This window comes from Rana temporaria, chromosome 8 (assembly GCF_905171775.1).
Source record: "Rana temporaria chromosome 8, aRanTem1.1, whole genome shotgun sequence".
NCBI lineage: Eukaryota > Metazoa > Chordata > Amphibia > Anura > Ranidae > Rana > Rana temporaria.
The window spans coordinates 67,903,235-67,918,839 of NC_053496.1; the positions used below are offsets into that span (position 1 = coordinate 67,903,235).

General features: G+C 43.4%; 1 protein-coding gene across 1 annotated transcript in view; it reads right to left on the reverse strand.

Annotated features, from left to right (window-relative positions):
* WDR11 (WD repeat domain 11) overlaps nt 1-15,605 on the reverse strand; it is a 135,395-nt gene that overhangs the window by 85,068 nt on the left and 34,722 nt on the right. The window contains exons 6-8 of the mRNA XM_040361963.1: nt 13,096-13,261; nt 12,368-12,482; nt 1,176-1,374 (exon numbers count right to left, since the gene is read on the reverse strand). Coding sequence (XP_040217897.1) covers nt 1,176-1,374; nt 12,368-12,482; nt 13,096-13,261 — 480 coding nt within the window. The remainder of the gene's footprint in view (nt 1-1,175; nt 1,375-12,367; nt 12,483-13,095; nt 13,262-15,605) is intronic.

Genomic DNA, 15,605 nt, shown 5'->3' on the forward strand with positions numbered 1-15,605 from the left:
GAGTTTTTCACTTTTTACATTGGTGACCCTTTTGACCTGTACAAAAATGTGGCAAAAAACAACCAATTTTCTGCCTAAAAACAAAACGCCTAGGTGTGAACAGAGCCTAATATGCTGCATTCACACCTGAGCGTTTTCAGCTCATAAAACGCCTGAAAAACGCCCAACAAGCAAAATACCATTAATTTTAATGGCACCAGTTTACATCTGAGCGTTTTGTCACCTAAAGAAAAAAACCTGAAAATCGCCCTAAGCTCAAAAAAGGACATGAGCTTCTTTGGGGCAGATTACAGGCGTTTTTCTGCCTTTTACATTGGTGACCTGAACAAACAATTGTGGAAAAATCTTGGTAAAAAACTTGGGGAAAGCGCATGACTTTGAAACGCTCAGGTGAGAATGCAGCCAAGGCATTTTTCAGGCATTTTGCTTCAGGTGACAAAACACTTATGCCGCGTACACACGATCATTTTTCAGCATGAAAAAAAAAACGTAGTTTTTCAAAAACGTCATTTAAAATGATCGTGTGTGGGCTTCACATCATTTTTCAGGTTCTGAAAAACGACAAAATAAAAATTCGAACATGCTGCATTTTTTAACGTCGTTTTAAACTATGTCGTTTTTCGGGTTGTAAAAAATGATCGTGTGGGCTAAAACGATGTAAAAAACCTGCGCATGCTCAGAAGCAAGTTATGAGACGGGAGCGCTCGTTCTGGTAAAACTACCGTTCATAATGGAGTAAGCAGATTCATCACGCTGTAACAGACAAAAAAGCGCAAATCGTCTTTTACGAACACGGAATCAGCTAAAGCAGCCCAAAGGCGAATGGAACTTCCCCTTTATAGTGCCGTTGTACGTGTTGTACGTCACCGCGCTTTGCTAGATCATTTTTTTAAAACTTTGGTGTGTGGGCAACATCGTTTTAATGATGAAGTTGGGAAAACTTCATTTTTTAGACATGCTGAAAAATGATCGTGTGTACGCGGCATTAGATGTGAACAGGTGCCATTGAAATGAATGGGATTTTACTTGTTGGGTGTTTTTCAGGGCGTTGTATGAGCTGGAAATGCTCAGGTGCGAATGCAGCATGAAAGGCATATAGACAACTTCAAGATTCACAGAACAAAAAATTCTCAAACATTTCTTCAGATTATCAAACAATATCAAATAAGCACAACCTGGCATTCCGAATCTTTTTTCCGGGCACACTGGACTTTAGCTCCCATATCATGACCCGGCCATCACTGATGATCAGAGCAACCGTATTCTCGCTTATAGGGCTGCAAGCGATGCTATATGGACGCACTGTCTTGGTTACCCGGATAGCGTCACACTGGCATTTCAGGTCGTAAGTCATTTCTGGCACTGGATCAGCCTCTGTGGAGAAAATAGCACAATTACTTCACTTAGATCTCACATTCCTATGGGAGAGATCACATAATTTGAAACAGTTTTACTCCAACTCCATGGTGAGAATGATGAATACAGCCATTTAAATTACCCACGGGGACTAATTTGTAAAGCTCAAAACACAGCAGCTTGAATGTAGTTTTTTTCTTAATGTATTGTAGCTCACAAAATATTTATGCATCTATTGTCCTAATTTATGATGATAATGTCCTAGAAAGAAAACAAATTTGTTAAAAGACATTGAGCCCTCCTTCACACTGAACGCATTTTTGAAATCGGGCGAGTTCAGCTGAACTCGCCCGATTTCAAACCTGCATTTCAGTGCGAGTTCAGGGCAATTTGAAAGACATCTGTGCTGGTTCATGCACAGATGTCTATTGAAATCGCCCAAAAAAGTAGTGCAGGAACTACTTTTGGAAGTCTGTGTGGCGCCACAAAGTCGGAAATTGTCTGCGACTTGGCATGTCAAATCTTGCTGATGTGAACGGGTGCTGAAAGCAGATTTTAACTTAAAGCGGAGTTCCGGCCACAATTTCACGTTTTAAATATAAATACCCCTGTAATACACAAGCTTAATGTATTCTAGTAAAGTTAGTCTGTAAACTAAGGTCCGTTTTGTTAGGTTGTTGCAGCATTTAGACACTTTATAAAATAGAAATTGACTGGGGCCATCTTAAGTGTGGGCATCATGAAGCCAGACTGTATGACTTCCTGGATTTCAGCCTTGCAGATCTCGCACATGCTCAGTGCTGCACAAGCAGTGTCAGATCAGGTTTCAGCACCTGTGCTGTCCAAGTCACATGATTCTTTGAGACTGGGGAGTGCACAGACTCCTGGAATGTTACACCCACTACATTCCCAGGAGTCTGTGCGGTGTAGGTTAGGAAGCATTAAGCACCTAGGTGCAGGAAGTGGGAAGATTAACTATTCTGCCTAGCAACAACACTTTTAAGGCATCTAAAAAAAAAAAAAAAAAATTTGTAAAGGACTAATGACATTTTTTTTAAAACTACTGATGTAATGTTATATTTATGGGTGGAACTCCACTTTAACTTTGTTTTCACAATATTTACGTGATATAACTGTGGTTATAGCTAAACTAGCATTTCTATTATATAGGACTTTTCACAATTTCCATGAAGACTTTGGTTGGCTGCCCGTTGTGGTGGGAGCTCTCAGCTTTTGCCATCCCACAATCATGACAGAAGATATGTTGAAATTTGATTACAATATAGATCTTACTAAAATGAGAAATACAAGGCTGGTCAAAAGATCCCTTGCCTCTGGAAAATACTTTAACTTCATCTAAATGAAGGAAACACACATACAGTACATATTCCTCTACAAGATCTGATTAGAGCAGTTCAAAACACACACACACACACACACACACACACACACAGTTTACCCTCTATTTTCAGGGTAAAAACGTGAGTGTTATACGCCAATAAATACAGTGTATATCATGGGTGGTTGGATAGTACAACCGTTTCATATCCAAGAGCACCAACAATCACCCCTGACTGCCGACTCTCTAAGAGAAATCCTGGATAGGTTTCAAAACCTTGTCCAGCTGCCATTTGGTTTTCTGGAAAGAACATAGCACTCTCCATAGGCATCAGCGAGTGCATTCAGCCTACCCAAGCATATATGTTGATGGCACAGCCAAGCAGTGCCTTCACTCTGATGTGGGTACAATCACATGTGCAGGAGTATACCCAATAACATCTATTAAGCCTTTTGGTTCTCTTTCTTCTGAAAATCTTTTTTACAGTGCAGCCCAACTGTCATACACAAGTTTGAAGTGTGTATTCATGCTCTGTACCCCCCGATGTTGGAAAAAGAAATGCATATTTGACTTACAAGAGAATGCACAGGGTGTGAAAAAGTTAAAAGTGGTTGTAAAGTGACTGGCATCAGGCGATACACAGATAAAACAAATCCTCCTACATAAGCTGTACCAGTCTATCTGCAGTCTTCTCTTCTCTAAATCTGTTCAATGTTCAGAATTTTTAAAGCTTGTCGGATCTGTCAGACAAAAGGGGGCGGAGATCTGAAAATTACACTTTGCAGAGCTCAGTGAGGAGATCTCTGACAGCTGATTGGAGGGAAGGGAAAGGAAGGAGAGGGGACACCCTCCACCCTGCTTCTCACAGCACACATGAACAGAGCCAAGGTTGTCAATTAGCTGGAGATCCCTTCCCAGTTACTTTTTTTTCTAGGTGTCAGGAAAACTTGTTACAAGCGATTCATGCCCATAGCAGAGGAATGAAGCAGCAGACAGAAATGACAGTTCATGCTCCTAAATGAGACAAGTACACACTATAGGGCAGGGCTCAAAATTTCAAGTCCTGAGCTACTAGTCAGGCCTCAAGGGTTACTCGCCACCAGTTGCCCCGCCCAACCCCTACCCTGCCTCTAATCCCGGCCCTAAACACGCCATCATTAACTCATGAAATTACACTAAAATGTTCCAAGCAGAATTAAGTTATAAAAATATTAACAACTTTATCCATACCCCAAAAATGCAGCCTGCCTGTGTCCGCCAGTGCAGCCTGTGTCCCGGTCCTCAGTGCAGCCTGTGTCCCCAGTTCAACATGTGTCCCCAGTTTCAGCCTGTGTCCTCCCCAACCCCCCCCCCGCCAGTTTCAGCTTGTGTCGTCTGTCCCCCCCAGTTTCAGCCTGTGTCCCCCCCCCCCCCCCAGTTTCAGCCTGTGTTCCAGCGATCGTAGGGGATGACAGGGGAGAGCCGCCGCTGCGTGGCTGATTAGAGCGCTGGGGAACATAAGAGCTTTCTTTACAATAGCTGTGTGTTTCCCCGCCGTGCAGCGACATATACAGCCCCTCCCCCTTGTCCGGGGAACTTTGAAAGACAGATCACCGTCCCAGGATTGGACGGTGATCTGTATATCAAAGTGCCCAGACAAGGGGGAGGGGATTTATACGGCGGCTCTCCCCTCTCAGCCCCTACGATCACTGGGATAAAGGCAATACAACCCGGGCCGGCCCCCCCCCCCCGCTCCCAGGCAGCCCACACTCGCCCTCTCAAAATCCACTCGCAAAGTGCGAGCAGGCGAGTGGATTTTTTGAGGGCTGCTATAGGGGGGATATGCTTTATTCATGTTTCACGTCTGAGATTTACAACCACTTAACTAATAAGACAAGGCAGCAGCCTGACTGTCAAACGGAAGACTCTAAAAAGTGCAACGAGGTCACATGGCACCACAAAGGTGGCATGTGCATTGCCTTAAAAATGTTGGGTAAGTGAAACCATTTCTAAATGAGATTTAACAGTATACATACACAGCAGTCTGGCTTAAGCAGCTCTCAGCTTGTAATGTAAAAAAGGTTGCATATTAAGGTCCTTAAAAAAGAGGTCCAATCGCTGTAGCTATTGCATTGAAGCCAACGAGTTAATAAATACAACCCAAAAAACACTTTATTTTTCATGCAGAAGACTGTAGAGGAGTAAATGTCTAGAAATAGAGTACACTACAATTTACAAAGCTACTCATGGGAATTAGGAGAATACAAATATTGCCCTGTGGGGAAGGCTGCTAAATCAGACTGCGGCTTTCTGGCTCGGCGACTGAGACGAATCTGCAGGTGTCCCAGCGTCTTCATTAATTCTTCATAGAACTGTTTGTGCTTGGTGCGTCCCATGCTGATGTTTGACACCTCAGCAGCTGTTATACCATATAAAATTGATGCCACTGCCCTTTCTTTTTATGCGGTTTCACAGTTTTAAAGTTGGTGCGTATTGTTGCCATGGTAATAAAACACTGCAAGTGTTGGTATTAGGTCCAAATGATTAATCTTCATGTCAACTGGCTGATTATGTGTGAGAATGCAATAAAACTCCATAGTGGGGACTAAAAGAATAAACTTTTTAACTACTTACAAGCTTTGTATTTCAGGTCTATTAGTTGAAAATAGTGATTTATCGCTTGGCCAAGCAGAAATATTGAAACTTAAAGTGGTATTATAACGTGAAGCAGAAAATGAACATATTGCAGCTTACCAATTCTTATGTGGTGGCTGCATTTTTTTTTTTTTACACTTTACTTTTCCCCAAATAATTCAGCAAACAAACACCACATTTCCTGTCTATTGCCGCGTACACACAAATCGTTTTTAATGTCATGGAAAAAACAACGTTTTTTCTCGACGTGATTCTTGTCAAGCCTGCCTTGCATGCACACGATCGTGAAAAAAATGCTGTAGCAAAGCGCGGTGACGTACAACGGCACTACAAAGGGGAAGTTCCATTCGGATGGCGCCACCCTTTGGGCTGCTTTTGCCGATTTCGTGTTATGGCATGTTAGTAAAAGTTTGGTGAGAGACAATTCGCACTTTTCAGTCTTCGTGCTTTTTAGTCTGTTACAGCGTGACAAATGTGCCATCTCCATTACGAACGCTAGTTTTACCAGAATCAGCGCTCCTGTCTCATAACTTGCTTCTGAGCATGCACGTTTTTTTCCCGTCGAAAAGTACACACGACCGTTTTTCACGACGAGAAAAACGACGATGTGAAAAACGACAAGAAAAAAAAAAAATAGAGCATGTTCTAAATTTTTAATGGCCATTTTTCACGTCGTGAGAAAATGCTCTGGAGCCTACACACGACTGTTTTTAACAACCAATAAAAAAAATAGCATTATTCGCGTCATGAAAAACGGTCGTGTGTACGTGGCTTTAGGGTGTCTCCACTTCCCTGGAGTGTAAAGAAACCTTAAAAAAGGAAACCTGTATGCGTTACCAACACCCCTATAGGAAAAAGAGAGATCCCCCAGGGTGGGGCTTTAACGGTAACAGCTCATTAAATCAAAAGCGTAGTAATAGTAATAAAAGTTTATTATACAATAAATACAAAAATATAAATGTTAAAAATCAAGGTTCATGTATAGGTGTCTGACTTGTCCACAGGGCTTCATTCAGGCCCTACGCATTTCGAGACCTTGTCCCTTCATCAGGGCCCAGTGTCCGTGTGTGGTCACACTGTATATGAAATAAATTAACATGTTTCAAAATATTGCATGAATTGTTTTTATACAAAACAGGAGAACATCGAAGCTGCATAGTACATATATCATACCCGTCACCATATATATGAACTCATGGCTGAGCCGGCAAACATCTCGGCAGTGGCAAACAAGGCCCCTTAAACAGGAAAATAGGGGCCCCTATTTTCCTGTTTAAGGGGCCTCGTTAGCCACTGCCTAGATCAGGGATCCTCAAACTACGGCCCTCCAGCTGTTGCGGAACTACACTTCCCATGAGGCATTGTAAAGCTCTGACATTCACAGACATGACTAGGCATGATGGGAATTGTAGTTCCTGAACACCTGGAGGGCCATAGTTTGAAGACCCCTGGCCTAGATGTTTGCCGGCTCAGCCATGAGTTCATATATATATATGGTGACGGGTATGATATATGTACTATGCAGCTTCGATGTTCTCCTGTTTTGTATAAAAACAACAATTCATGCAATATTTTGAAACATGTTAAATTATGTCATATACAGTGTGACCACACGGACACTGGGCCCTGATGAAGGGACAAGGTCTCGAAACGCGTAGGGCCTGAATGGACCCCTAAGTCAGACACTTCACTGGAGGGACAACGAAGATACCTTTGGGTAGCAGAATTGTCAATCTGGGGAAATCATAGTGTTAAATGCACTAGCAGATTTTGCTGGACTTGACTAACAAATTAAAGCCGAACTCCATCTAACTAAGCATTTACAGCAACTGTTTATTTTTTTTTACTCTTTTGGGATAAAAAAGGCTGACCATTATAAGAACCCCTATATCAGTGTTAAATGGTCTGTCATAACCCTCTAACTGCCATATTTGCCAGACAGCTTGGTCTGTTAAAGCAAGCTGAAAAAACAAACAAACAAAAAAAAAACAGACTCAGTGGTCAGATCAACTGGTGAAAATACAGAAGAAAATCAATGCATCCATCACATCTCAGGATCTGTAAGCTGCAACATACCCGTATATACTAGAGTAAAAGCCGACCCGAATATAAGCCAAAGTATCTAATTTTACCCCAAAAAACTGGGAAAACGTATTGACTCGAGTATAAGCCTAGGGTGAGAATGCAGCAGCTACTGTAAGCTAAAAAGAGGGTCAACAATGCCCATTTGCACGCCTCACTGTGCCCATTGCAACCTCACTGTGCCCAAGTCAGTGTACCTGAAATTCTTGACAGGCTGAGGGCGTCCTTTCATTGCTTAAAAGTTGCGGTCTCCTGGTGCCGTTCCATGATAGGCGTTTCCCAGCAGCCCATCACGGACGTCTTCTCATCCTCGGACTCAGTTTCCCAGCAGACACTGTGTTCAGCAAATCACGGACGTCTTTTCATCCTCGCACAAGAGAACGTCTGTGATAGGAGGAACACTGAACACAGTGTCTGCTGGGAAACGCCCATCATGGAAGGGACCAGGGGGAAGCTGCGACTTTTAAACAATGGACGCTCGCAGCCCTTCAGGTACACTGACTCGAGTATAAGCCGAGGGGTGTATCTTCAGCCCTAAAAAAAGGGCTGAAAAACTTGGCTTATACTCAAGTATATACAGTAATACTGTTTTTGGGTTTAATACCGCTTTAATAAAATAAACTTTTAAAATGTACCTGTACTCCAAAGAAAGCTAAACTGAAAATATTAATTAAATGCTGGTACTGAAGTAGTATAAGTGCCATCTTCAGAATTACCCAGAAGACCCAGTAATTATTAGATGATGATATACATGTTTTAAGTGCTTCCCATTCAACAGGTGCTTGACCTCACCCTTGCCCCCTGTGCCTTGGCGACTGGTCAGGGAGACTGTTCATCTTACCAGTAGCAGGGTGGAGGCAGATAGGGCCACTTAGAAACTTTATGGGATGAAGTCATTTTATTTTTATTAAAGCAGCTCACACTTCATGCTCCAGGTAACAGTATTCATGAGCGCGGTATGTATGTTTTTTTATTTAATTTGTTTTTAAAAGGACAGATTTGCCTTAATAAAAACCTACTTACATTGTTTAGAGATTTCTCAATTAACTAGCTTGGTGCAACTGTAAGAACTAAAACTGCAGGCAGATATGAAAATAAACATTAAATTAGGAACTACGTGTGTTACATGCATATGCTCACTCATTCTTTGACAATCAGGGGAAAAGACAGCGCTGAACAAACAGACATATAAAAAACCCTCAGGTATGAAGCAAGGACTTTTTATTTGATAAAAAGTGAAGGTAATCACCAAGGTTTACAGCAGTCTATAGATCAGTGGTTCTCAACCTTCCAGTGCTGTCACCCCTTGATAAAATTTCCCAAGTTGTGGGGACCCCTAACAGTAAAATTATTTCATAGCATGGGTTGAAAGCACCCAAGGCAAGACAAGTTATTTGCTCCCCTAACTCCGAGTGCTTTCCACTCGTACAGTATTAAAACCCCTTATAGTACATTTTAGGATGTACCTCTCTTTCTTTGTTTAACTTTCTCTCCCTTTCATCTCTCTCTATCCCAATTCCTTGTTTTTTCCCCCCATCCCTCCCCCTGTCTTTCTTGCTCTCTTTTTTTTCCCCCTTTCTCCCCCTTTTTTCTTTGTTCCTCCCTCCTGGAAAAACAGTGCGGGCTTCAGGAACAGCCCAGGATTTGGTGACCCCTGGCAAATCATCATTTGACCCCCAGGTTGAGAACCACTGCTATAGATGGTCATGTGGAGACTTGGATAAGGAGCCGGCAATCCTTGGAGGCTGGAGCCACATGGAAGTCAAAGGGGCTCAGGGAAAATTACACAGAGCCGTGGAGCAGAAAGTGCAGGTGCGCCTCTGGCAAGGGGCCCGATCAGAATCGGGAAATGAGGAAGCAGGTAGGGGAGGGGCTGAGCAACCCTGTCCGCCCCTCCCCTACCCGCTTCCCAATTTCCCGTTTTTGAACAAAATAGAAAAAGTGCTGCATAATCTGTACTATACAGGAAACTGTCACATAAAATAAATAGAGCTTAAAAAACTCACAAACTGTAGCAAACATTTATCGCACACAAAGGAAAAAACTGAAACAGAGAATGAGGTGGTCGCCAGAGCAGATATGATCATGTTTGTACCAACTACCACACATGTGGTCTGGATGGAGGGAAGTTAAACTGTTTGTGTGTGCTGCAAATTTTTCATTACTATGCTCCAGAACACTGGTCTCCACACAGTCGCTCACGGCCAGATGCAGCCCTTGGCTTGTCTTTATGTATTTTTTCTACTCCCACTAACTATGAAGCCAAAGTCTTGCCCCCCTAACATCTAAAAAAGGGACAGTAAATTTGTCCAATTAAAAGAGGGCACTAGGTCAGAATGAGCAAAAACAGAGTGCAATTTATTCAGTAACACATACATTTAAAACTGTTGTAAACTGTATACAAGGCTGGTGTGCTCAGCAATGAGGCAGCAGTCTCAATGGACTGGATGAGAACTGACGACTTGAGTGAGAGAGAGAGAGGCAACGTGTTTTCAAGGCCCCGCCTCCTTCATCAGAGCCTGACAAAGAAGGAGGGGCCTCGGAAACACGTTGAGGCCCACCATCTCGCTGCTCCTGTCTGTGCTTCGATCCACTGTCAGTTGCGTGTGAGAGCGCCCAGGACGCCGCCAGTCCCCTCGTGGTGGGTTCTAGCTTGTGCCTGCAGCTGACCTCCAATCCAACGAGACCGCTGCCTCATTGCTGAACACACCACACCTGTATACAGTTTTTTTTTTTTTTTAAACAAATGTATTATAACAAAAGGTGCATACATGTCATTACATACAATCACATTGTAACTGATAACATGAGGGTGTGCAGCAATCAGATTACAGACAGTTCAAGGCTGGCATCATGAATAAGAATAAACCTATGAAAACAAGAATAAAAAAAATAACAGAAGAAGAAAGAGCAGTATCTGGAGCCAACCGTGGGGGTCGCCCTGACCTGTAACAGTATACCCGGCTAGGGGCGAGCCACTCTTCAGGTAATAGAGACCCAAAGTGCCCTACGTGCAAGAATCAGAGTCTTGTAACCAATGATTCCATATTTTGTCATATTTGGTTGGGCATTCCCTGTTAATGTATATAAGCTTTTTATACGGTAAACTATTATTGACCTCCACCTTCCACTCCACCAACCCAGGGGGCACGGGTCACATCCACAGTCAGGCAATTACCTTCCGCACTGAGAACAAGGTCTCATGCAAGAACGTCTTTGTGTATTTGTCTGTGTTATCTGGGAACACCCCGACTATGCATGGTTTCGGGTCTAGTGTGATCGGAGAACCCATGTGATCGTGTACTAAGGTTACTACTTGCGCCCACAGGCCCTGTATCTTGGGACATGACCACAGTAAGTGAAAGAACGTACCCACCTCCCTCCCACACATCTGACAAAGGGTAGATTGGGTGTTTCTATATCTGGCAACCCGAAGGGGGGGGTGAGATATGCCTGATGGATAATGTAAATTTGAGTCAATCTGTTGGAGAGCTTGGGCGAGACAGCCTTGCAGGATTCTAGAGCCTCCTCCCATTCCTCATCCTCCAAGGGGCCCATCACCCTTTCCCATCTAGGTTTGAGCTTATATGCCAACTTGGTGGAAACAGGGGTAGTAAGCATACTGTAGAAGGCCGATGTTAGTTTGCGGGGGGCAGGGCTTTTGGATTATGGCCATGAGTGGATTAGGGGCAACTTGCGGTGTGGACTCCAAAAACTGAGCCCGGGGCATGTGTCTCACCTGCAAGAATAGAATGAGCATATACCCGTGGAGTGAGAATTCTTTGCTAAGCATGGGGAAAGTTTTGAGGGTTCCGTCAGGAAACAGTTGGTGCATGTAGAGAATACCATGGATAGACCAGAGGTCCACATCAGTCAGTTGTAGAAATTCTGTCAGAGTTTTATTATGCCATAATGGGGTGTAATCGTTATAGGTTGGTATCCAGAGCTTGGCAGAAGCTAGGTCCCATATGCGTCTGTAGTGATATAACAGAGTCTGTCTGCCGTCCCCCTGCCCTGCACCACTAGAGCCTATCGCCAGCGCGTAGATTGAGTCCTCAGTGCGCCAAGCCCACCTTGGGCAGAGCAGCTGAAGAAACCGCTGCTTATCCGTCTTGTCAATATGGTACAGTTGGGATAATTGTGACGCAATATAGTAGAGATTAAAGTCAGGGAGGGCGGTGCCCCCCAGATCTGTGGGGTTTTTAAGCACCTGCCAAGCTACCTTGTGTCTGTTTCCCCATACGAACGGTTTGAGAAGGGTCTCAAGGGATTTAAAGTGTTTCAGGGGTAAGTACACCGGGGAGTGCCAGAGAACAGAGTATCTTGGGTAGGAAGAACCTGTATACAGTTTACAGCAGTTTTAAATGCAAGTGTTACTGAAAAATTGGCATTCTGTTTTTTACTCATACTGTCCTGGTGCCCTTTTTCATTGCCTCACATGTTCATGAGGGAATCCAAACACATGAGGAGTTCCCGGAGATGTATGTGTCCCTCCATCTATCAAGATAATCATTCCCCCTGCTACTGTTGGTCCTGCTGCCATGATCTTCATGGACTTATTATGCCCGTTTGCATGTCAGTGAAGCACTGACTCGCCTGCTATATATTTGTGCAATTCTAGCTGTGGCCCCTAGTTTAGAAAATTTGGAGACCCCTGCTCTAGGTGCACAGTAGATCGATTGTCAAAAATGAAGTCTGGTCAAAGAAGGGCTGGACAAAATTAGATTAATAGAAACACTGCCATCTATGAGAGCACTTTTAAGGGTCCAGGGAACATGTGCTCTCAGTGACAAAAATGAAGCACCAGCTGAAAGCCATTCAGAAGTAACGACTAATTGGACCTCTCTTGTAAATAAGGTAACCAGATACAATAAAAAAAGATGTGTGCATTGGGTCTGAATCATTGCTGTGCAACAGAAGCGCGTTTGCCTAATTTTACCAAACCAGGACACTTGCCTGCTTCCTCACTTGTTGCTCCTCCATTTCCACAGCTCTGCCTTCCTACCCGGAGTGTAATGCAACCATTCTCATGAAGGCAAAACAGGACATCCCTCTGAAAGCATGGGGTCACCTAGAGAAAAAGAAATAACAGCTGTTATAGAGAATTACAGTACAGCCCTGAAGCTTTAAACCACTTCAATATCGGGCAGGTTTAGCCCCTTCCTGCCCAGGCCAATTTTCAGCTCTGCCGCACTTTGAATGAAAAATTGTGCGGTCACGCAACAATGTACCCAAACTAAACCTTTATCATTTTGTTCACACAACTAGAGCTTTCTTTGAGTGGTAGTTAATAAGCACTGGGTTTTTATTTTTTGCTAAATAAACGAAAAAGACAGAAAAATGTTGTTCCTGTTATACAATTTTGCAAATAATTGTCCTTCATAAATTTAGGTCAAAGTGTATTCTGCTACATTTCTTTGGTGAAAATAACCCAAATCAGTGTATATAATTTAGTCTGTAGGAAAGTTACAGACCAGTTACAGTCCACAAACTACAGTATGGTATATATCTGAAAACCAATCATTCCTGATGTACTGACGGCCTAGCTCATTTGAGGTCTAAAAAAGCCAGCACAGTACAAAAATCCCCCAAATGACCCCTTTCTGGAACATAGAAAGTCCAATGTATTTAATAAGTGGCATGGCAAGTTTTTTGAAGTTTGTAATTTTTGGGAAATAGACTACCTGCAAGAAAGGAACGCCTGTCCTCTCTATAGCAACAACTCCAACAGTCTGATTCACCTCCAGGTCCAAGATGAGGATTTCTCTGGGATAAAGCAGCAGCATGTGATTACGTCTGGATGGTAAGTAGGACAGCTGCAAGCACTCATTCAGTGTCACAGTCTCAGCACTGCAAAAAGAGCAAAAAAATTACAAGGTGAATGAAAGAGAACACATACCAAACTGCAAAGTACACAATTCCAGAATATGTATAGATGGGAAACATTTTAGAGAAAACCAAAATACAGTTGTAGCGCCTTGCTCCCGTTGAGGGAATGCGATGTGTTAAATTATAGTTGTCTGAGCAATAGTTTGGCTCAGAAAGATTATGTTAAATTTACGGTTCTGTTTCAGTTCAGCTGGGTTGCATGATTTTCCCCTTGACGGTGGGTGTCGCTGTCACCGCAGGTCACGGTTGGAAAGGCAACAGGCTGGATGTATTGGATGCCTCTTTCCAGGGGAAGCCCGGGGGACGTTGTCAACCCGCTGTGCATTCTGGGGGAGGGTACTTAAGGAACGGACACCGGTTTGGCGGGGTCTTCCGATCCTGACCTGATGGTCCTCCTGGCCTCAGGTGAATGCGTGAGCCGTTTTATGGTCTCGGGCCGGCTAGCCCGAGGCTTCGTAACAGAGTAGGCCCGGAGGTTGCTGGGGCCTACTAGTCCTTCACTGTCTCGCCTACACCAAGGGAGCTGAACCACTGGGATTCATTTGAAGGACTTATCCTGTCAGTTTTACCTCACTGTGCTGCCGTGTTGGCTGAAAGATTCTTGGCACCATCAGTCGTGTACTCTATTGAAATTTCTACCTAGTGCGTTAGTAGTCACACGGTCTTGTGGCAGAAGATCGTGGGACAGCCTGACAAACTTATCGAGTCAGTGGCAGAGACTTTAGCGAGCTTCGCATAAGCTGCTAGGCTGGTGAGAGTAGGCCTATCTGGTGGTTACTGTAATCCAGCGTGGAACCAAATTACTCCTCTGGATCTAAGTTTTTACTTGTGATCCGCAAAGCAAAAAAAAGTACCCAAGTCTTTTCATCCCTCTACCCCTCTGTTGGAGAATTTTTGTTCAATAAAACCCTTGAAAGAGACTTTGTGTTGGTGCAGACATTTCTTATGGATAACTCTTCAAGGAGAACCCCCCGAGATGAGTGCATGGAACAGTAAGGCAATGGCAGGCCCAAATCTAAACCAGCAGCTCATCGGGGGTAGTGCTACACAGTTAAAGGATATTGCAAAAGACAGATTACCTGCAACTCATGGGGAGGTGTATTTTGTTGATATTAAAAAGGAAAATTTTATGTGACAGCTGTTGTGCGCTTCACTTTTTGTTTGCACTTTTTATTGTCCCACCCCCAAACCAGACAATGAAGCCAACTTGTTGAAAAAATATGTTGGGAATGTGGGTCACGTTTCTAATGCTCTACAGTGGGTATAACCCCCCCCCCCCCCCATTAAAATAATCACATTTTGTTGCTTTGCAGCCTGAAATAAAGAGAGGTATTGTTTTTGTTTTATTCAGCTATATTTACTAGTGCAACTTACAGTATCTCTCAAAGGGTGAGTACACTCCTCACATTTTTGTAAATATTATATCTTTTCATGTGACAACACGGAAGAAAATACACTTTGCTACAATGTAAAAGTAGTGAGTGTACAGCTTGTATAACAGTGTAAATTTGCTGTCCCCTCAAAATAACTCAACACACAGCTATTAATGTCTAAACCGCTGGCAACAAAAGTGAGCACACCCCTAAGTGAAAATGTCCCAATTGGGCCCAATTAGCCATTTTCCCTCCCCGGTGTCATGTGACTCGTTAATGTTACAAGATGGGGAGCAGGTGTGTTATATTTAGTCTCATCACTCTCATACTAGTCACTGGAAGTTCAACATGGCACCTCATGGCAAAGAACTCTGAGCATCTGAAAAAAAGAATTGATGCTCTACATAAAGATGACATAGGCTATAAGAATAATGTCAAGACCCTGAAACTGAGCTGAAGCATTGTGGGCAAGACCATACAGCGGTTTAACAGGACACGTTCCACTCAGAACAGGCCTCAATATGGTCGACCAAAGAAGTGGAGAGCATGTGTTTATCGTTATATCCAGAGGTTGTCTTTGGGAAATAGACGTACGAGTGCTGCCAGCATTGCTGAAGAGGTCGAAGGGGGTGGGGGGAGAGTAAGCCTGTCAGTGCTCAGACCATAGGCCGCACACTGCATCAAATTGATCTGCATGACTGTCGTCCCAGAAGGAAGCCTCTTCCAAAGATGATGCACAAGAAAGCCTGCAGTTTTCTGAAGACAAGCAAACTAAGGACATGGATTACTGGAACCATGACCTGTGGTCTGAGGAGACCAAGATTATTATTATTATTATTATTATTATTATTATAATAATACAGGATTTATATAGCGCCAACAGTTTACGCAGCGCTTTACAACATCAGGGAAGACATTACAGTTACAATACA